Raw genomic sequence first — 21,295 nt, forward strand, 5'->3', positions numbered from 1 at the left:
TCAGCGGGCCAAGGCGAAGCCAATGCGATTGTTGTGCCGATCAAACTCGGTGTAGAACTTGCGGATGAAGCTGGCGCCCAGCACCCACACGGGCCCCGTGGGCGGGGGGATGTCCAGGCCATGGAGGGCCAGGGTGCACAGGTCATCATTACTGTAGGGGTCCTAGCAGGAAGCAGGAGTATTCCCCCATCACCTGGCCTGCCCCAGCAACCGCCTTGAGCAACTTCTCAGCCCCATCTACTAGTTCTTCCCCCCACCCCCACTGGACCCCCATCCCAGCTGGGCCCTTTGCACCCCCCACGGGGGACGGTAAGCAGACAAAGAGGCAAAGGATGCATCAGGCTGCGGGCTGCCTCCAAGGGCTTCAACTCTGCCTTCACTTCTGACCCTGGACAAGTTACTTAGCGTCTCTCGGCCCATTAACCATGAGAAGATGAGAGTGTAGGAGCCTTTGATGAGAAAGGTGGAGACACAAGGACCAGCACCGTAGTTTGCGAACATCGCTGCAGGTTGGAACCCCCCTGGGGCCGCCCTTTGTGGAGGTTCTGATGGAGCAGGTGCAATGGTTGCCTGGGTCCTAGAAATTGGAGACCCCGTGCCTTGGTCTCGGCCCCGCCCACCCTCCCCACCTGTGCTCACCTGGAGGACGTAGTCCGCGCTCGTGAGTGTGTAGGCTCTGCCTCCCAGGTGGAAGGAGATGTCGGGGAGTGTAGGCACCTGGTTGCAGTTCACCACGTACTGGAGGGGACAAAGGGTCTGAGAACAGGGCCCTTCCTCTCACCTGCGGAGGGGGAAGCCTGAAATGGCCTCTTTTGGAATCTAGTGTTGCACCCAGCGTGGTTTGGGGGCCTAGACCACCCTCCCCATGGAACCCCCCTCCCCTGCTTCTTACTTCATCCGAGCTCTGCTCCTTGGCTCCCAGGGCCTCCGTGAGCAGCCTGAGGGAGCTGGTGGGCCCCGAGATGTAGGATGCCCCAGTGTCTACCACCGCCATGCAGCCCTCCTCACACAGCAAGGTGGCTGACCCTACGGACACGCTGGGGAGGACAGGGCAGTCAGCCAGGCACCCAGGGGCTGACGGGCGCCTCCAGGGTGCAGAGATTTCCCTAGTGGGGGTGGGTGATGGGAAGCATGCTGGTGGTCCCATGATGCCATGGGGAGGGGGAAGGGATGTGCTGCCCCCTCCCTCAGCGCACAGCAAGCGGCATGTGGCCCTTCCCCACCCTGGAGGGAGCAAGCAGAGAGGGCAGCCTGATCAGTCCGCCCCGCCCCCAGTGGCAGCTGCATTTTGGGGGTGTGGGGAGGGCTGAGAATCCTGACCCCTTCATGGTGATCTGCCAGGAGCCAGTCTTGCTGATGCTCACATAGTGGAAATTGCCTTGGTAATACTGGGGGTCGCTGCCTCCCAGCACGATCTCTCCTCCCGGCAGGTGGGAATTCCTAAAGGAAAGATCAGAAGCTCTTGGAGTCAGTCAGCAACAAGGGGGCAGTGGGCCAGGGTGTGGGTGGGCCTCCAGGCTGTCGCCGGAACCGTCCAGAGAGCTCCACTTCTCTGCTGGGCTTGCTCCTCCCAGAGACCAGCCAGAGCATCTTCCAGGGCAGTCTAGCTGTGCCCCAAAGGCATCCCCAGGGAAGGGACAGGCCCAGGGACAGCGAGGAGATGCAAACCAGACACAAATCACACACCCCCCCCCCCCAGGGTGTGGGCTACTGTTGAGCAGGTGCATAGGGAAGGACTCTGGGCAGGCTGCATGGTGACAGGTGGGTGGGGGCAGGTGGGAGGGACTGACAGTGGGGATCAGCATCCTGTGCAACCTGACTTGCTGAGGGGGACTTTGGGGGGAGCTGTGTGGGAGTCTGGGTCGGGGGGGTACTGAAGGTCAAGGCCACGTGGTGGGTTTTCTGAAAAGAAAGAGCCGGCAGAGAGGAAGCCATGCTTTCAGGTGAGCCCACGGCCCTGCTGCCGGCAGCCTGGGTGTTGCGTGCTCTCTACACTTGGAGTCACCAAGAGGCGAAGTTGCTTGGCCTCAAGTTACCCAGGCCATGAGTGGACGAGCTGGGGACTGGCTCTAGGGTTCCTGGTGCCCGGTGGGAAGCCACTTTCCCCTGCCCTCCCTTCCTCCACCCTGCATAAGTCTCCCATGGCTCAGGGGCTGCCTTGGGGCTGGTTTCCAGAGCTTGCAAGCCTGCACAAATGCGTGTAATGTGATCTTGCAGAATTCACAACAAAGGCACATGCATAGGTGGGCCTGGGTGTGCGCATGGGCACACGGTGTGCTGTGCAGGTGTGAATTAATCATGTTTGCACAAATTCCCTCCGAGGCAGGGTCTCTGGGGACGTCCCCTCCTCCCCACGCGGAGGGAAAGGAAGGCACAGACCCTCCCTCCACGAAGCCCGCCCTCTTCCTGTTTGCTGGGTCCTCGGCCCTTGCGCGCTCCCAGGCTCCTGTGCCCCACTTATCGCCTCTTGTTTCCACATCTGCTCCCGCTCTCCATTGGCTCCTTCCTCCACCTACGAGCGCTGCTCCGGCAGCCTCGGCTCGCTACCAACACCCACCCTTCCTTCCCCTGCCTGGGTCTGGATCTCGCCCCGCATTCCCATCCCTGTTGGATTTCCCAGGGCAGCCCACATTTTGTGACCTCCGCTTCCCCATGCCCTCTGTCCCCTCCTAGCTGCTGGCCATGTGGCCTCGCCCCCACTTCCTCCTTGCTGGCTCTTCCCAGACCACCACTGACTGCCAGCCATTGACTGGCCTTTTCTCAATGCCTCCTCACCAGAGAGTCCTCCTCCGTCTCCCCTGGCCTCATGCCCCCTCCTTGTGACCTCTTGCCTGCCACTCAGCAGCTTGGAGCAGCTCACAGCCCTGCCCAGGACTGCCAGCTGCTTCCCACGGCTGACTGAGCTGCAGAGACGCTAGCTCAGCCGAGAACCGAGAACCACGCTCACTCGCCCCGGGGCCACCTGCAGCAGGCATCGCCTTGCAACACTTCTTATCTCTGTGTCAAGTGAGCGCAGGCGGGATGGCAGGGACTGGGCTTTGCTCCTTGTGTTCTCTGCTGTGCCCTGGTGCCTAACGTGCTGCGTGGCACCGACCATTTATTCAAACAACGAGGGAGCAAATGGACCGAGGAAGGTGTACGTGAATGAATGAAGTGTGGGGAGCACGGCCCTCCTGGGGAGGGTCACAGCGATGCCAAGTTTCCCACCAGCCCCTCCCTGCCTTCTCCTCTGTGCTGTCCGTTGGAACCTTCTGGGCTGCTCTGTACCTGCACTTTGCCATATGGGAGTCACCATGCACCAAGGCTGCTGAGCCCTTGGAATGTGGCTGGTGCAACCAAGGAACTGCCTGCTTCGTTTAATCTCATTTTAATGAACTTAAATTCACACGGCAGCTTCCATGCTGGCTGGGACAGCTGCGGATACTGACTGAGCGCCCCCAGTGCATTCAGATCCTGCCCAGACTCTCCTTCCACTCCCCCAACCCAGTTCTTGTGCAAGCTCCCTCCTGCCTCGCCACCTCTCCTGCCTTGTCCCTGCGGTGCCAAGCCCCACCTGCTGTAGTAGACAGAGAAGACTTCCTCCTTTAGCACCCGCTGTGAGAGGATGTGGTCAAAGACAGGGGTGACCCCGCCGACGGCCTGTGCGGGGAAGCCCATGCCCAGGACGCCGTCGAACTTGGCCAGCATGAAGGGTATCAGCGGCAGCTCCGTGACCTCGCCGAATGTCTGCGTCACCGTGATCCCGCCCACCTGCAGGAGGAAGCACCACGGAGGCTGAGCCCACTGCCCCTGGGACTCACGGCTTCACCAGTCCTGCAGGCGTAGCCCCTCTCCCAGCATGCATCTGTGCTGCAGGCCCAGCAGATGGCCCAGAGCTCCCGCTCAAGCGCAGCTTCCCCGCGCGGCCCCAAGGGGCTGGGGGTTCCTTTGGCACAGCCAAGCCTGCCCCGCCCACCCCTTTTCCTGCTCTCACAGACGAGTGGAGGGGTGAGGCCCCACTCCGATTTCCTCCTGAATACCCCTCCCCTAACTCAGACAGGCTCCGGAATGGGGAAGGGAAGGACACAGGTCAGATGGAAAAGAAAGCCAGGCTCTGCCAATAATCGCGGACTCTCACCCGAGCTCTGACCCCGAGTCTGGCCCGGGGTTTCTGTCTAGTGTCTGGCTCCGAGCCCAGGCAGAGCCTCAGGTAGGCTGGTGGGCCCTGGGGCTCAGGACAAGGCCAGCACATGGTGCATCACCCAGCGGGCAGTTCAGCTTTGTGCATTTGCAGCCCCAGCTTGGAGCTGCGCAGAGGGTGCCCCTCAGATCCCAGGCTCCCGGCTAGGCTGAGATGTTGTGGGGCGGGGGGTGGGGGGAGGACGGCCCCACTTACAGTCAGTATGTCCTGGCTTAGGAAGCCCTTGACCTTCCCCGATCCGTAGTGGATGGTGAATTCCGTCCCGTTCTCCAGGTAGCTGGAGGATTCCGCCGAGTCGTAGAGGTTGTGGATCTCTACCAGGAGGACAAGAGCTCAGGGTTGCTCGAGAGAGGCCCGGGCAGGGTGTGCAGGGCAGGGCGGATGTGCTGAGGTGCAGGGATGGCGTGGCCCTGAGGGTGGAGGCCTGGAAAGGGTGCTTCCTCCCTCAGGGACTGTGTTTCTTAGGCCCCTCTATGTGCCAGTGCCTCTGAGAATTCCTGTCTCTAAGCATTTGAAAGTACTTGCTCGATCTGCATCACAGAAGATTCTAGGCCCAGGGTCAGGCTCAGACAGAGGTTGCTGACTGAGGCTGGGGGTGGCAGGGCCCAGGTGTCCCGGCTGGGCGTGGGAATCCACTCCTGTCCCCATCAGGGGGCTGGGAGGCGGCCTTCTGAGGGGCCAGGGGACTCGGGAGCCTGCCGTTCCCCCTCGTTGGCCACTTTGGGAAAATGAGGGCAGCTTCCCCTCTCCTCCCAGGGTCAGAGGGCACAGAGGCAGACAGGAAGCTGTGGAGTTGGCAGCAGGAGGGGTGCAGCGGGGTATGGAGCAGGACTTCCCAGGCAGGGCAGGCCAGGGCCCTCGGGGAGAGGCACCCCAGGCGGGGGGCTCACCACAGGCGGTGTAGAGAGGGCTGCACTTGGTGGAGGGCACCCAGAGGTTGGCCGAACCCGTGTCGAAGATGACTTTGAAGGTCTGGGGTGGGGTGCCGATGCCCACCTCGCCGTAGTACTGGGTCTGTAGGGGTGGAAAGAGGCAGCTGGGGGCCTTGGGTCTCGGGGTCTACTCGGCTCTGCTGTGGCTCTTGGGGCGAGCTTAGAGAGCGTGCACAGTCTCTCTGGGTTTGCTCTCCTGCAGGCACTGTGGCATCCCAGGAAGCAGGAGGGTCAGGGAGATGAGAGAGCAAAAGCAAACACCAGCAATGAAGCAGGGAGGTGCCGGGCCCTCAGCGGGCCACTGGGGCAGGGGCCATCAGGCTGTGCTGGGCTGGCTCCCAGGTGCCCCACTGAGGTCCCACTGCCCTCCCACCACCAGGGCCACCTGGCTGGAGCCTGGGCTGGGTGCTAGCCTAAGCCTCCTGGCTCTCTGTGCCTCGGGCTCCCCAGCTGTTAAATGGGAATTCCATGGGGTGCTACGGTGGAACCCAATTCCTTGGCTCCTCAGTGAAACACAGCATGGGAAGAGTGGGCCTTGCTGGCAAAGGAAACCTTGGGGCCAAGAGAGAAGGGGACTTGGGGGTAGGGGTGGGACCAGGCCGGGACAGGCACTCACGTCCAGGTAGTTGGTGAGGACCACGGGGGTGGTGCCGTTGCCCAGGGAGAGCCTCTTGGTGAACCGGCTCCACTCGGCACCCAGCCTGGCCATGTCCACACCTCGCTCCTGCAGGATGTCCCGGACTGAGGGCATTTTCTTGAGGAGGATCCTGGCCCAGGGAGGAGGAAGCAGAAACAGAACTGTGCTGGCCCCCGGGACTGCCACAATCCCAGAGCCCACCGTGGACTTCAGCCCAGGCGCCGTGGGGTCACGTCCCAGCCCAGGGCTTTCTGTGAGCCACCGGCCCTGGTGCTAGATAATCCTTGGCTAACCTCTCCCTGTTGTCTAAATTTGATTAGATGAGGCCATCTGTGTGATGGCCCATTTATTTGCTCACTCATCCCATAATCACACATTGAACACCTGCTCTGAGCCGCATTATGCTGGGTCCTGGAGATAGACAAGGAAGCCCACCAGGCAGGAGACAGACAAGGAAACAGGCAGCCACATCACTCCATTCCTGCTGGGGCCAGCATCCCTCAAGCTGAAAGGAGGGAGGCAGTGCCACATGTGGCCTCTAGGTGGCAGCAGACACACAAAGCACTCTGCAGGGTCGGTAGGACACCTGGGAGCTGGCACCCAGCGGGGCTGGAGTGGGGTGGACCCACAGCACCAGGCCAAGCAGGGTGCCCGTGCACCTTGTCCTCAGGAAGATGTGTCTTGGGTCTAAGTCTCCGTCCCTGGGCTTCTTGTCCAGACACCTTCCCATCCCCTTTGGGAGGCAGAATTAGAGACGTAGGGGACTGGAGCATGGTGAGCTGGTGCCAGACGGGGATGTAGAACTGTGCACACTCACCCAGGCCAGCCACACAGCAGCAGCTCTGCAAACTAGCGTCCTTATCCCACGCTCTATGGGAGGAGACTCAGGAACAGGGGAGCAGGGAGCTGACGCACCTGGCTGGCCCTCTTTCCCGGAGGATCCCCTGGGGTGTGGACGCGGAGGCTGCTTGCCGACGCCTGGACCCCCAGCCTTGGCCAGGAGGTCCCAGGACTGGAGCCCCACTTAACCTTGCGGCAGATTTTCCTATACACAGAGTCCCTCCTCCTTCTCTGGCGGGTGCCCCCTGCACTCACACTTCTCCTGCCCCCGCCGCGCTGGCCCATGACCGTGAATGCCGCCTGCGTGCCTATCCCCAGAGATTGTGCTGGAACTGTCCTCTCACGATGTACAGGTCACGAGCTGCCTTCACAGTTGGTGCTTCCTTTGATCCTCACTCATCCCATGGGGTGGGTGATTTTATTAAGCCCAGAGGAGGCTCTGACTCCACTCCAAACAGCCTCTGCCAAGCGCCTTGGTTTTGCTGCCACTCCCCTTTCGGGAAACCCCTTCTGTCTCCCCAGTTCTTCTCTCTTCAAAGTTCAGCACACGCCCCTGCCTCCGGAACCTTGTTGGGGCCGGCGCTGTGGCCCAGCAGGTTAAGCACCGCCCTTTGATGCCAGCATCCCACACAGGTGCCGATTCGAGTCCCGGCTGCTCCACTTCCAATCCAGCTCCCTGCTAGTACAACTAGGAAGGTAGTGGAAGATGGCCCAAGCCCTTGAGCCCCTGCACCCATGTGGAAGACCTAGAAGCTTGCCCTCAAAGACTCAGTCCACACTGGTGTTCCCCACCAGCCCAGGGATGTGGTACCATACGGTGGGGGAGCACACAGAGCTTGAAACCCCTGTGTGACTCTAAGCAAGTTGCCTAACCTCTCTGGGCCTTTTAAGACCCTCATTTGCTTCCCTATGAAAATGGGTCTAACGGTGGTGTCTACCCCAGCACAACTCTGCAGCCCAAGCCCGCCGCTCCCTGCGCAGTCCCTGTGAGTCCTGGGGTGTATGGCAGCGATGGCACCTTGAGAACGCAGCGCATCGATTCAGACCTCCCCTAAGTGCCTTCTCCACTCTGCACGGGGCGGGCAGCACAATTCCTCCAGCTTCAGGCAGGTACTGGGGCACAGTGGGTTAAGCCAGCCCTTGGGATGCCTAAGTTCCCTATTGAAGTGCAGGTTCAAGTCCCAGCTGCTCCGCTTCTGATCAACTCCATGCTAATGGCCTGGAAGGCAGCAGATGATGGCCCAAGTCCTTGGGCTCCTGCTGCCCGTCTGGGAGTCCCGGATAGAGTTTCTAGCTTCAGCCTGGCCCAGCCCTGGCTCCATGGGCATTTGAGGGGTGAACCAGTGGATGCAAGATCTCTCTCTTCTCTCTCCCCTCCCATCACCTGGCCTTTCAAAATAGATTTTTTAAAAATATATCTATTTATTTACTTGAGAGGCAGAGTTATAGAAAGAGGGAGACAGAGAGGGGGTCTTCCATCTGCTGGTTCACTCCCTAAATGGCCACAATAGCCAGAGCTGGCAGATCCGAAGCCAGGAGCTTCTTCCAGTTCTCCCACATGGGTGCAGGGGCCCAAGCACTTCAGTCATCTTCCACTGCTTTCCCAGGCCATTAACAGGGAGCTGGAATCAGAAGTGGAGCCGTCGGGACTCAAATTGGCGCCCATATGGGATGCTGGCAACTCAGGCAAATGCTTCACCTGCTATGCCACAGTGCCGGCCCCTAAATATAAATTTTAAAAATGGCAAATGGAGACTTGACGAGGTTACGTAGCATGCACAGGGTTCCAGAGGTAGCTCATCCTGCTGGTGGAGCAGAATTTGAACCAGACGGGCCACCTTTGCAAGGCTTGCACTTAGCCACAGTATTAGCCTGCTTTCCTGGCAGAGTTTACACTACCCATCCCTCATCCCCTTCCTAACACCAGGCTGTGAGCTCAGGGGGCGGGGGAGGGCCAGAGCCACATCTCAATCATCTCTGAGCTCCGCCCCACTCCCCCCCTGCCCCAGGTAGGATCCAGAAGGCGTGGCTGCCGGGCTGTGTGACACTGGGCAAGCTGCTTGCCCTCTCTGGACAGGACTACACCTCCTTGCCCAGCTGGTCACAAGGATGGGGAGGCACCACATAGCTAGACTGGGTGCCAGGAAGGTGGGAGCCTCCAAGTCCCTGCCCGAGTTACCTTCTGAAGGCGCTGGTGTCGGCGGGGAGACCCAAGGTGCAGGAGCCCCAGAGCACCAGCAGGAGTCCCCAGCGAGGCATTCTGCTCCCGTGGCCTGAGCTCGCTCACGCAGCCTGGGGCTCCCTGGTCCTTCTTCCTTTATACACCAGCATCAGGCATGGTCGCCGTCCTGCAGGGTCCTGATTTATTGCACGGGGGCAGAGGCGCGGCAGCCACTCGTAAATCCCACCCGGGGGGGCCCAGGCTTCCTGGATGCGGAGCAGGGCTCTGTGCCCAGTGACGCCAGTGCTCCTCGCCTGGCCTGGCCCCGCGACCCCCGGCGGGGGCGGGGGCTGCTGAGCAAACCATGCTCAGGGATAGGCCTGGGCTGGGACGGGCAGAGAACCTGGTTCCCAGCCCCCAGCCGCCATGGCCTTGGCGCTCCCTCCTCAGCCTCAGCGCAGCTTTGCCCCTGCCTCTTACCTGGTCTTCCCATCTGGAACGTGGGGGAAGCTTCCTGACTTGGTTCTTGGTGTGTGGAGGGATCCTGTACCTGGCGGGGAGTCTGCCTGCCCTACCCATGCAGGAGGCTGAGAGGCATGGCATACCATGCTTGCCAGGAGGGCTCCCACAACCTGACTGCTGGCTGGCAGGCGGCGGGAGCCCAGGCACTCCCCCCCCCCCCCCCACTCCCTGTTAAAGGGCCCTGTAATTGCCAATCAGGTAAACAGCTCCCGGGTGCGGCCCGGGCCCATTAGGACCACCTGGAAGGCTGTCCTACCTACGAGACCCTCAAGCTGATTGGAGAAGCATAGAGGCGCCCCTATCAGTTCTCCCCTATAGAACTAGTGCTGCCCTGAATTAGTTACGCCCCTTCTGCCTGCCCTTTAAAAGGTGTGTGTGGTCGTTAATCCAGCACACCAGTTCACCGACACTTGTCTCCAGTGCTTCTTGCCGAAGATTGCCGTCGCCCCACCATCCTGACAGTGTGGGGGTCCCACGGGTAGAGCCCACAGACTGGGAAGCAGGGGCCGGGGGAGGGCAGCCCTTGTGCCCTGGGGGGCTCCTGCAGAGGAGGGGGCACAGCCGCCTTCCCACCCCTCCGCCCCCTTCTGCGTGGCCCGTGTTCCGTTTTGCCGAGTCTGCATCCTTCCCCCTTCCCTGTAGCTTGCCCAGCAGTCTGGGGCAGTGCCGCACACACCTGGCCCCTAAGTGCCAGGATGGGTGTGGTTTATCCAGCTTCTCCTGATTTCAGGGCCGTCCTCCTCCACGGAGCAGGCCTCGACTCAGCCCAGACTCAGCCGGGGATGGGCTGCCTTCTGCAATGGGCTCCATTCGGGCTTCGTGCCATGAAGAGCACGAGCCATCACCTGCTGCCTCCCAGGCACATCGGCAGGAAGCCGGATCTGCAGTGGAGGTGGAACTCAACCCCAAGCACTCCCAGGAGTCTTAGCGCAGCGCATCACCACGGCCAACCCTTGGTGCTCTGTAAATCCTCGTTCACTGAGCATTTGTGCTTTGCAGACCCTGGGCTTACAAAGGTGACAGAAGTGCACACTCCGCTGCTCCTGTGTGCCCACACTCTGTGCGGAAATAGACCGCTACCGTCACACGCTGACAACACAGCGATGATGGCTAGTGCTGGCAGTGACCTCCAGGAAGCTCTCCCCTAGGAAATCACCCCTGAGTGGGCACCTTCAGCCCACCTCCCCGCCTCCAGGTCTGCGAGAAATGTGTGACTGTGGCTGACAGGTGCTCCCAGCAGTCCAAGCAGACGAAGACAGCAAGGAAGGACAGGACAGTAGGAGAACTGACTTTCAAATTGCTTTTGCATCCAATTTTGAACCTATCTTTAATTCCTTTTTTTATTTTATTTTATTTATTTTTTATTTTTTTGACAGGCAGAGTGGATAGTGAGAGAGAGGGACAGAGAGAAAGGTCTTCCCTTTTGCCGTTAGTTCACCCTCCAATGGCCGCTGCTGCCGGCACATCTCGCTGATCCGAAGCCAGGAGCCAGGCGCTTCTCCCGGTCTCCCATGCAGGTGCAGGGCCCAAGGACTTGGGCCATCCTCCACTGCCCTCCCGGGCCATAGCAGAGAGCTGGCCTGGAAGAGGGGCCACCGGAATAGAATCCGGCACCCCAACCGGGACTAGAACCTGGTGTGCTGGCACCGCAAGGCGGAGGATTAGCCTGTTAAGCCACAGCGCCGGCCTAATTCCTTTTCCCATGAATGGTTTGATGACCTCTCAAATAGCAAAGGCAGCTATTTGGAAGAAGTTGGGCCGTAGGGAAGGAGATTGAGAGCTGGAAATGTAAGTGAGGAACCAAGGAGGAGTCTCTCTCTTCCCCCCCTTCTCTCTTCCTTCTGCCTTTCCTTTCCTTCTTCTTCTTCTTCTTTTTTTTTTTTTTTTTTAAGATTTATTTATTTGAAGTCAGAGTTACACACAGAGAAAAGGAGAGGCAGAGAGAGAGAGGTCTTCCATCCACTGGTTTACTCCCCAATTGGCTGCAATGGCCGGAGCTGCACCGATCCAAAGCCAGGAGCCAGAAGCTTCTTCTGGGCCTCCCACACGGGTTCAGGGGTCCAAGGACTTGGGCCATCTTCTACTGCTTTCCCAGGCCATAGCAGAGAGTTGGATTGGAAGTGTAGCAGCTGGGACTCAAACCAGCGTCCATATGGGATGCCGGCACTGCAGGCGGCAGCTTTACCTGCTATGCCACAGTGCCAGCCCCATACCCTTCCTTTCTTAAAATTTTTTATTTTATTATTTTTTTTTTTTTGACAGGCAGAGTGGATAGTGAGAGAGAGAGAGACAGAGAGAAAGGTCTTCCCTTTTGCCGCTGGTTCACCCTCCAATGGCCGCCGTGGCTGGCGCATCTCGCTGATCCGAAGCCAGGAGCCAGGTGCTTCTCCTGGTCTCCCATGCGGGTGCAGGGCCCAAGCACTTGGGCCATCCTCCACTGCCCTCCCGGGCCATAGCAGAGAGTTGGCCTGGAAGAGGGGCCACCGGCATAGAATCTGGCGCCCCAACCGGGACTAGAACCCGGTGTGCTGGCACCGCAAGGCGGAGGATTAGCCTGTTAAGCCACGGCGCCGGCCAAAATTTTTTATTTTATTTATTTGAAAGGCAGAGTTATGGTGGTGGGGTGGGTGGTGGCTTTTATCTGCTGGTTCACTCCCCAGATGGCTGCAATGGCTGGGGCTGGGCCAGGCTGAATCCAGGAGCCTCTGGGTCTCCCATGAGCATGCAGGGGCCCAAGCACTTTCCCAAGGGCATTAGGAGGGAGCTGGATAGAAAGTGGAGCAGCTGGCGCATGAACTGGCTCCCGTGTGGGATGCCGGCATTGCAGGCAGTGGCTTAACCTGATACACCACAGTGCCAGCCCCTTGTCTCCCTTTTTCCTTTGTTTCTCCTTCCTCCTCCACCTTCCTCTCCCCACCCCTTTCTCAGGATGGGAGGGGTTGCACGTATTAAAGGCCTGGGAAACACTCAGTTGGCAGGCAGGGCTCCTCCACACAGTAAGATTCTCGAGAGGTGGTGGTGGGGGCAGAGGTGGGAGAAGCCCGGGGCCGGGCAGCCGTCTGCTGGGGCAGGAGAGAGGAGGGCAGGCCCCCAGTGTCAGCCCCCTACTTGCCAGGTCCGGGGAGCTGGAGGACTTCCTGGTGCAGCTTCTGGCATCTGATGAGGAAGCCAGGGCCTCTGCTGGCACAAGGGACATGGGAATAATTACACACCGTGGAAAGACGGTTGCTGTACTGAGTGCAGATGTTTGATGGCTGGAGAGCAGGGGTTATAGGAAGCCAATCAGCCCTGCTGACTGACCGCTCCCCCCACCCCCCCACCCCACCATAGTGCTGGGCCCCTGGGGTCTGGATGCAGAGAAAGGGCGTGGCTGGCTTCATCCGGCGTTGGGATGACCAAGATGAAGGACAACGAAACTTCAGATCTTAGATGGCAGTGCCTGCAGTGGGTCCTGGAGAGAAGACGAGACAGGGTAGGCCGGGTGAACTGAGCAAAGGATTGTGGGCCGTGAGAAGAGCCAGTCTAGTGGGAGCTGGCCTGAGGTGGAGTGGTCCTGAGTGATGGCATGTCGGGCAGGTGGCTGAAGGGGATGAGGGTGAGGAAGTGGGGCACCCAAGGCGGTGAGAGGCCAGGGCACGGCGGGCTCACCCGCTGCGTGCTTGGTGACATCATCCGAGAGAATGGCAGAGGGCTTGGGGAGGAGGAAGCGTGTAGCCAGGAGCGAGTCTTTGACAAGCGAGGGGGTGGGACCTGCCAGGCCAGTAATGGCAGCAGCAAGTAGGGGCAAGAAGGCGCAGGCCTGAGAGGAGGCGGTGCTTCCCCCGCGTCACCATCAGCCTGCGAGGCCAGGCGCCAGCATCCCCGGAACACAGGAGGAAACCGAGACCTGGGGTGTCCTTGTTTGCAGATGGCACTGGCCTGTTCGGGACTTACATCTCCCCTGTGTTACTGGTCAGTGTAGCCACAGAGGTCTTGGGTGCCGGGCCTCCAATCTCACTTCTCCCCGCCTCCAGGGCCCCTGCTGGAGGGGGGTCCGTCTGTCTGGCTTGAGCCTCAGCGGACAGGCTGACCTGTGGTGGCCAGTGAGGGTGAATGATCATCCACTGTCTTCTCCCCGCCCCCTAGGGGGAGGAGCAAGGAGTAGGGAGGAGACAGAGAGGAGGACCTGAGGAGGTGGGGCCAGCCTGGGGCTCAGAACAAGAGTCACACCAATGGGATGCAGAAGAAAGGGGTGCTGAGTGGGGGCAGCGGCTGGGCTGCTTTCTGGGGTGGGGGAGCTTTTAAAGCCACACACCAAGTACAGCTGGCTGTGAATTCTGCATCCATGGATTCAGTCAATTCAATATTCAGGGGAAAAAAAAACAGCACCACTACTGAACATGTGTAGACTTCTTGCGACGCTCCCACGCTCCCCTAAACAATACAGTGTAACAACTCCTTTTTTTTTTTTTTTGGACAGGCAGAGTGAACAGTGAAAGAGAGACAGAGAGAGAAAGGTCTTCCTTTTGCCGTTCGTTCACCCTCCAATGGCCACCACGGCCAGTGTGCCACGCCGGCACACCACGCTGATCCGAAGGCAGGAGCCAAGTGCTTCTCCTGGTCTCCCATGGGGTGCAGGGCCCAAGCACTTGGGCCATCCTCCACTGCACTCCCGGGCCACAGCAGAGAGCGGGACTGGAAGAGGGGCAACCGGGACAGAATCCGGTGCCCCGACCGGGACTAGAACCCGGTGTGCCGGCGCCACAGGCAGAGGATTAGCCTATTGAGCAGCGGCGCCGGCCGTGTAACAACTCTTTAATACCAGTTACATGGCATTCAGTAGCCTAAGTGACCCCGAGATGGTGCAGAGCGTGCGAGGGTGCGTGCAGGTTCTATGCAAACCCTGTGCCGCTTCGCAGAAGGGGCCAGAGCATCCGTGGACTTTAGTGCCTGCAGGGGATCCTGGAGCCCATCCCTGTGGGCACAGAAGGAAGGATGAGCAGTGAGAGCCCCGCCTGCTGCAGGAGGGCCTTCCTGCGTATTTCAGGTCAGGATTCAGGACTCTCCGAAGGCAAGGGCCAGCCAGAGTTCTGAGCAGCCACTGTATCCAGGCTGCTGGGGACCCAGCACTCCAGCCAAGCTGCCCTCACTCTTCACATCCATCCGCAGCCTCCTGCCAGGCCGTGGCTAAGTGTGAACATCCCCCCACCCCAAGGATATTCTAGCTCCTGGGGAGGCTGCAGCGTGGTGGAGAGCTGCAGGGGCAGGAGAGGCAGGGGGACCCACTGGAAGAGCACAGGGCCTGTCTCTCGTGGTCCCCTCTGCAGCACAGTGCCCGCCATCGCAGAGGGAAAGGAGGACCTGAGGGCAGACTGGCTGCCACAGGCTCGAGGGATCTCCCTCACAGCCAAGCCCCTCCAGGGCTGGAAGAGAGAAGGCCCAGGGCACCACGAAGCCTCCCCGGGAAGCAGAGCCCCTTTAATCCTGGGGTAGGCAGGAAGAACCCAGCAGGCCATACCACCCAGCCCCAGCGCAGACGCCCTGGGAGGTGGTCAGCTCCCTACCTGGGGACAGTCACGCTGCGGCCAGAGCTCAACGGTCAGGAGCTTTCCAGGTGGGAGGGGCCCCGCTGGCCCAGAGCCCTGCCTCCGTGGTGTCCTAGGGTTCTGCAGGTCCTGACCCTTTGTCAGGGCCTGACTGTCCCCCTGCATCTCTGCCAGGGGGTAATCCAGGGTTGGGGCAGACCCGCGGCTTCTCTCGTGCCCTTGGAAGGCGCCCTTCCGGAGCCCTGGGCCGTGGGATGGAGAGGAGAGTGTGCCGGCTCCTTATCAGGGCATCTTGCGGGCCCCGCAGCCCAGGGGTCCAGTTGTTCTCACAGAGGCCCCCAGGATGCCTCACCCAGAGGTCAGGGAAGCCGAGAGGGTGGGGGAGGGAGGTTGCATTGCCCCTGCCCTTCTCAGTGGGGCAGAGCCGGTCATGAGAACCGTCAGGAGAAGCATAAATCCAATGGGAGCCGGGCCTGCCCACCTTTCCTTAGCTGCTGCAGCTGTGCAGGGTGGGGTCCTGGCTGCTCAGGGTGGGGTCCTGGCTGCTCAGGGTGGAATCCTGGCTGCGCAGAGTGGGATCCTGGCTGCTCAGGGTGGAATCCTGGCTGCTCAGGGTGGGGTCCTGGCCATGCAGGGTGGGATCCTGGCCATGCAGAGTGGGATCCTGGCTGCTCAGGGTGGGGTCCTGGCTGCTCAGGGTGGGGTCCTGGCTGCTCAGGGTGGGATCCTGGCCGTGCAGGGTGGGATCCTTGCTGTGCAGGGTGGAATCTCTCAGTATTCAAGTGTGGCTGAGAGCTTCTCTAGGGCTGACTGCTACCCCTTCCCTCCTCCATGATAATGTCCCTGTGAGGCTGGGTGGTTGGGGAAGGCCCTGGGTGGAGCTGGGAAAGGCTGGAGGTCACCCAGTTCAATCTGTGCAGCTTTGAACAGGGCCTGGGTTTGGCCCAGGGTGTCTCACTGTGGCCTCTGCCATGGGACTGAGCCTTACTGTTCTGGAGCTAAACATCTGGGGCCCATCGGCTTCTGTGGGTGACAAGCAAAATCGGAAGCCGGGGCTTCTCCCACACCTGCCCTCCCCCGGCGTGCTCTGCTGCCTGACCCTGGAGGGCCCCAGCTGGCTGCTGGGAAGATTTGTTCAATTAGAGGGGACCAGAGCCCAGCAGCCGAGGCCTTGAGAGGCAGGGCTGCGTGTGGGCAGCTGCGGCAGGCAGGGTTACTCAGCTGTGCTGGGGGTGGGGTGGAGGGGAGTGAACCCGGCATCCCCAGCTGTTTGGTCTGGGGCCTTGAGGGATCAGGAATTCGGCCATGGGGATGGGGTGACCCCGTCCCGAGATCTGAGGCCACCCTAGAAATAGCAGACAAGTCACATGGGTCACAGGGCTGCCGGGGGAGGGGGGCTGCCAGGGCCCAGGGGAGGGGAGGATTGGCGGCGAGGGGGTGGGGAGGGAGCGGGGTGTGTCGGGCCCGTGGAGCCTGGTTGAAGGGCTGTTGCTGGAATGAGACGCAGCTGATGTAGGGACCCCGCAAGTGCCTGGAGGCTGAAGGCCTGAGACAGAGCGGCCGTGCCCCAGGTGGCCCGTACGTCTGTTTCATCTTGGAAAGAGCTGAAGCAGGGTGTGTGTTTGGCCTTGCAGCTGGCACCCTCATGCCCACATCTGAGTGCCTCAGTTCAATCCCCGCTCTGCTCCCGACTCCAGCTTCCTGCTAATGCAGACCCTGGGAGGCAGCGCTGATGGCTCAGGTCCCTGGGTTCCTGCCACCCACACGGGGGGCCTGGATTGGGTTCCCAGCTCCTGGGTTTTGCCCTGGGCCTATGCGGGTACTTGGGGGAGTGAACCAGCAGATGGGGGCTGTTGTGTGTGAAATAAATGACATTAAGTTAAAACATGCTCTGGTTTAAAAACCCCATAAATTACAACAAAAACCAGCAGTCTGCAGTCCCGGCCCCCCCACCCCCCGGGTGAGCCTCCAGCTCTGCCCTGCCCAGCCCAGCTTCCACACCGTGGCTCCTGCGCCACTGAGAGCCAGTACAGCCCAAGAGCTGATGCGTGTACTGCCATCCCTTCTACAGTGCACGCACTTCTTACTGATCACCTCTTATGGGGGACCGGGATTTCCCTCCCTCCACCCCTCCAGGTCGGAGCCTGGCCTTCGCATACCCAGGGCGCAGTTACTGGTCCCCAGTAGGTGATCACGCCTCCTTTCTTGTGTAACTGGTTGCTATTCATTAAGTTCTCCGGTTCCCTCCTCCCCCACCCCCCCCCCCCCCGCTCCATTTCTCCTTTTTCCAGGGTCCTGTGAATTCTGCCAGGATGCCCTGAGCCCGCTGGCCCCTGGCCTCGCTCCAGGGGTGGCGCCCAGGGGTTTTCTCCTGGGCTTGCTGCTATCCCAGGGCCATCTGTGCTGCCGCCCTCTGTGGCCTGGGAACTTCCTTTCTCTGATGACGCTGGTGTTTAGGCGGAGCCTGTGCTGCCAAGCTTCTTGAGAAGAGACACAGGGGAGGCAAGCATTTATGGTCCTGGCAAGCCTAAAACGTCTCCGTGTGCCGCGAGCATCAGGCCCAGCTGTTCCGAGGCTGCCTGGGTCCGAGCACCTGGGTTTGAGGCCCAGCTCCACTCCTGATCCCTGCAAATGTGCACCCTGGGAGGCAGTGGCGGGTGGCTTAAGGTACTCAGGTCCCTGCCCATTTGCATCTGGGGAGTGAACCAGCAGAGGGGAGCTCTCTGCCTGCCTTTCCCTATGCCTGGCCTGGCTTTTTTTTTTTTTTTTTTTAAGATTTATTTATTTATTTGAAAAGCAGAGTAACATGGAGAGCAAGGGGGAGAGAGATCTTCTAACCACTGGTTCACTCCCCAAATGGTCCCAGTGACTGGGGCTGGGCTAGGCCCAAGCCAGGAGCCAGGAGCCAGGAGCTTCTTCCATGTCTCCCCAACATGGGTGAAGGGGACCAAGCACTTGGGCCATCTTCCATTGCTTTCCCAGGCCATAGCAGGGAGCTGGATTGGAAGTAGAGCAGCCGGGATTTGAACCAGCACACATACGGGATGTCGGCATCGCAGGAGGCGTCTCTACCCGCTGTGCCACAGCGCCGGCCCCCAGCCTGGCTCTTTTTCCATCTCTTCTGTTCTGACAAAGCAACTTGCAGTAGTGCTTGATCGTTTCTACCCTTGGCCTACCTCCTTCCTCTCTACTTGGAACTCACATTCGTAGCATGCCGCCACTTCTGCTTGTTTTTCTAGGTTTCTTGTATTTTCCTCCTGATTTCCTCTTCTCCTACCTTCTAGATTTCCATAACTATATGTTCCAACTCTTTTATTTCTGCTCTTACGTGTTTTACTTCTGGAACTCCTAATTCTCTTACTCCTTGTCTTACTGCAGCCACTCTGTTTTTTACGGGCACAAATTGTTCTCTTACCCTGGCCCCAGGGTAGTAATTACAGACTAAGTTTTAAATGTTATCTCTGGGATGAAAAATTCTGGAAGCCTGCAGCACAACAGCCGACCGTTCTTACACTGCTCACGTGGACATTTACACGTGGCCAAGATGCTAAATTCTATGGGCTTTTTTTCCTTTTTTATTTATTTGAAAGGCAGAGTTACAGAGAGAGAGGAGGAGAGGCAGAGAGAGAGAGAGGGGGAGAATCTTCCATTGGCTCGTTCACTCCCCCAGATGGCTGCAACAACCAGGACTGAGCCAGGCTGAAGCCGGGTGTCAGGAGCTGCTTCCGGGTCTCCCACGAGGGTGCAGGGCAGAGCTCCAGGCTGGCTGCCCACTGCAGATGGGGGTCCCCAGTGTCAGGGTACAAAGGTCCCGACTAGACCTGCTGGCTCCCTGTGTGCCTGGGGCCTCGCCCACACAGCTGCCCTCTGTAGCCGCGTTCTCATTGTGCTCACTGTCAGTGACCGTGACCACCGGGGCACCCCCCCCCCCCCGCCTGCCTCTGCAGAGAGGAAGCCCTGGCCTCTTCCTGGGGCGCCGGCCCCTCGGCATCCAGAGGTGGGCCTGGGTGGGCTCAGCTGTGCCCCCAGGAGCCCCGTGGAGGTCAGAGGCCCCCCGGCTCTGCCAAGCCCTCCGAGTCGCTTTCACCTTCAGACACTTGCTGCCACTTCTCGTTTGCTCCTCCCGTCTCTTTGTCCTCCAGGGTTTCTACCTTCCTCGTTCCGCTGAGGTCTCAAAGGGGCTCAGGGAGTGAGCGGACAGCAAGGTGTCCCGAGGGAGTGAGCGGACAGCAAGGTGTCCTGAGCGGTGCTCTCGAACATTGTGTGAAGCTGATGTGAAGAGGGAGGTGGCCCGGTGTCTGTGCGTCGTGTCCTGGCTCCCCCCCCCCCGCCACCGGCAAAGCAAGCCCTGCCCCTGGGTCCCCACCCCCCAGCCATCTGAGGAAATAGGACGGGGCAGGGGAGGGCATGCCGCTGTCCCCCGGCTTGAGGTCCTTCTTCCTGTGACCCAGTCGGGGGCTCTGGAAGCTGCTGGCAGGGAGGGGAGGCAGGGCCCACAGGCTGGAGGGGAAGAGGCCTGGGCAGGGGTGGGAACAGGCGCAGTGGCTGCCAGAGCCTGGCTTCCCAGGGCAAAACATTCGGGAGAAGAGTGGGGTCTGCCACCCAGCAGTGCCTGAAAGTGGAGGCCAGAGAGGGGATGCAGTGTGGGAGGACCCTGGGGTGGGGGTGAGGACGATGGGGGTCTGGCCCTCGGCTCTGTAACTCCAGCTGCCTGCTTCTGGGCACACCACTTAGCCACGCTGAGCCTCAGTGTCCTCATCTGTATAATGGGATACCACTGCCCATCCCAGACACCGGTGAGGATGCCCTGAAGAGACATGGCGCTCAGCACACTCCAGCACTCAGTGTATCAGCGACGGTGTCAGGTGCTAGGAGTGTCCTCCCAGCCCTCTCCCTGCTGCCTCCATACCCCTTCCCAGAGGGCCTGAGAGCGGCTCATTGCTGGAGGAGTTACCCGAAGGGCGGGGCCTGGCAGAGACCCCCCTACTTCCCCAGCGAGGAAGGCTGGGCCTCTTGATTTCTTAGCACACAGGGACTGTGCGGGGTTCTTGGGAGAAGCAGGCAGCAGCCCTGCCTCTGAGCCCTTGGGCTGCAAGGTGGGGGGAGGGGAAGCTCTCTGAGCTGACCCAGAAAATCTGGAGAGGGGGATGGGAGTCCCAGTCACGTTCTAGCCCCTCGCAGCTTCCGTCGGCTGCCCGTCAAGACAGCAGGCTCGGAGGCAGGCAGGGGCCACAGGAACACGGAGACCCCTGTGTGCTATGGAGACCCGTCCCCTCTTCTCCCCAAACCGCAATGCCCAGAGGCTTGGAAGAAGCGTGGCCACGGCCAGCAGAGAGATCTCCAGGGCTCTGGGGCTGGCAGGTGCTTGGAGGGGACTGCGCCACACACAGGGCCACCGGTGCCCATGCACACGGAAGCAGACTCTCACCGCCACCCCCACAGCACACACGCACGGCTGCGAGGAGAGGCTAGAGGGGGACACTGGGAATTTCGTAAAAATGAGGCTGCCTAGCAGCTGGTCTCAGGGACCCACTGTTCCCGGTGCTGGGGAGATGTCACTTAAAAGGACAGAGGCAGAGACGCCCCTTCCAACAGCGACAGCCTCAGGCCGTTGGGACATGCTAGGGCTGGAGCTCACGTCCCTTCAAGGGCAGTGATGGGGGCGGGGCAGGTCGTCGCGTTCCCATGGCAGCCCATCTCGCTGCCATAGCAACGCAGCTCTGCCTGGTCCTGCACAGTCCTGGTTGCTGGAATGGGTGGAGCGCTGGTGCCCACAGCGCCCCAGGAACACGGAGCAGGACGGGGTGCCTGAGGCTGCCACAGAGGGCTGGGCTCCTCGGGGTGGCCGCCACTCCGCCTTCCTACCACCGCATCAGCCCCCAGCCCACGGGCCCCCGCGAGGGACTCATGCACCTGCCGCAGGCACACCTGGAGCAAGTTACGTCTCTGAACTTCAGGGTTGCACCTGTGAGGATGGGGTGAGGCGCGCCTAGCTGCCCGGGGTCACAGGAGAGAAAGGACAGCAGGAGGCCTGCGCGCGGGACCCTGGGGGGCAGGGAGTGCCCGCCTAGGCGCGCAGAGGCTGACTGCGTGGACGGCGGCATCCTGCAGTCTTGCGCCGGTGGCTGTGCGCCTTCCTGGGATCAGGGAAGAGCCGTGGGGTCTGCCCCCGGCTGCGCCCGCGGAGGGCCGGCTAGGCCCGTGGACGCGTCTTCAGACGGTTGCCACGGTGGGAAACGCCCGACCAGCGAGGGCGTCCCCTCGCTGAAGAAGTCGGACGTGCAGGGATTCCGCGTGTCTGCCGCGGGTTGGGAGTGAGCTGCCTGCGTGACAGCTCGGGAGCCAGCCGCGGGCACCGTCGGCCTCCAATTCCACGCCGGCCACGCCGCTGCATCACCTTTATTGCGTCAGGACAGAAGCTCCCGCCTCGCAGGCCCCGCAGGCCCCGCAGCCTCGCTGGGTGCCGTGCCTGCCGCGCCCCCACGCCCAGCCCGCGCC

General features: G+C 60.7%; 1 protein-coding gene across 1 annotated transcript; it reads right to left on the minus strand.

Moving 5' to 3' along the window:
* On the minus strand, positions 1 to 8,848 carry REN (renin). Its single transcript, XM_062211364.1, has 10 exons — positions 8,769 to 8,848; positions 5,729 to 5,879; positions 5,071 to 5,194; positions 4,376 to 4,494; positions 3,554 to 3,750; positions 2,989 to 2,997; positions 1,321 to 1,440; positions 893 to 1,037; positions 640 to 738; positions 1 to 162 (listed from the first exon to the last, which is right to left on the minus strand). The coding sequence occupies exons 1-10, from the start codon at positions 8,846 to 8,848 to the stop codon at positions 1 to 3; spliced, it is 1,206 nt and encodes a 401-aa protein (XP_062067348.1).
* Between the last annotated feature and the right edge of the window lie 12,447 nt (positions 8,849 to 21,295).

The sequence above is a fragment of the Lepus europaeus genome, chromosome 14 (genome assembly GCF_033115175.1).
Source record: "Lepus europaeus isolate LE1 chromosome 14, mLepTim1.pri, whole genome shotgun sequence".
NCBI classification, from domain to species: domain Eukaryota; kingdom Metazoa; phylum Chordata; class Mammalia; order Lagomorpha; family Leporidae; genus Lepus; species Lepus europaeus.

Bases quoted from the DNA above. Each gene is read 5' to 3' on its own strand.
- REN (XM_062211364.1), bottom strand. From the start codon at position 8,848: ATGCCTCGCTGGGGACTCCTGCTGGTGCTCTGGGGCTCCTGCACCTTG. The intron at 1,038-1,320 runs GTCAGGATTCTC...TGTCCTCCCCAG, and splicing joins TGGCAGATCACCATGAAGGG to CGTGTCCGTAGGGTCAGCCA. The intron at 739-892 runs GTAAGAAGCAGG...TGTCCCCTCCAG, and splicing joins AGGAGCAGAGCTCGGATGAA to TACGTGGTGAACTGCAACCA.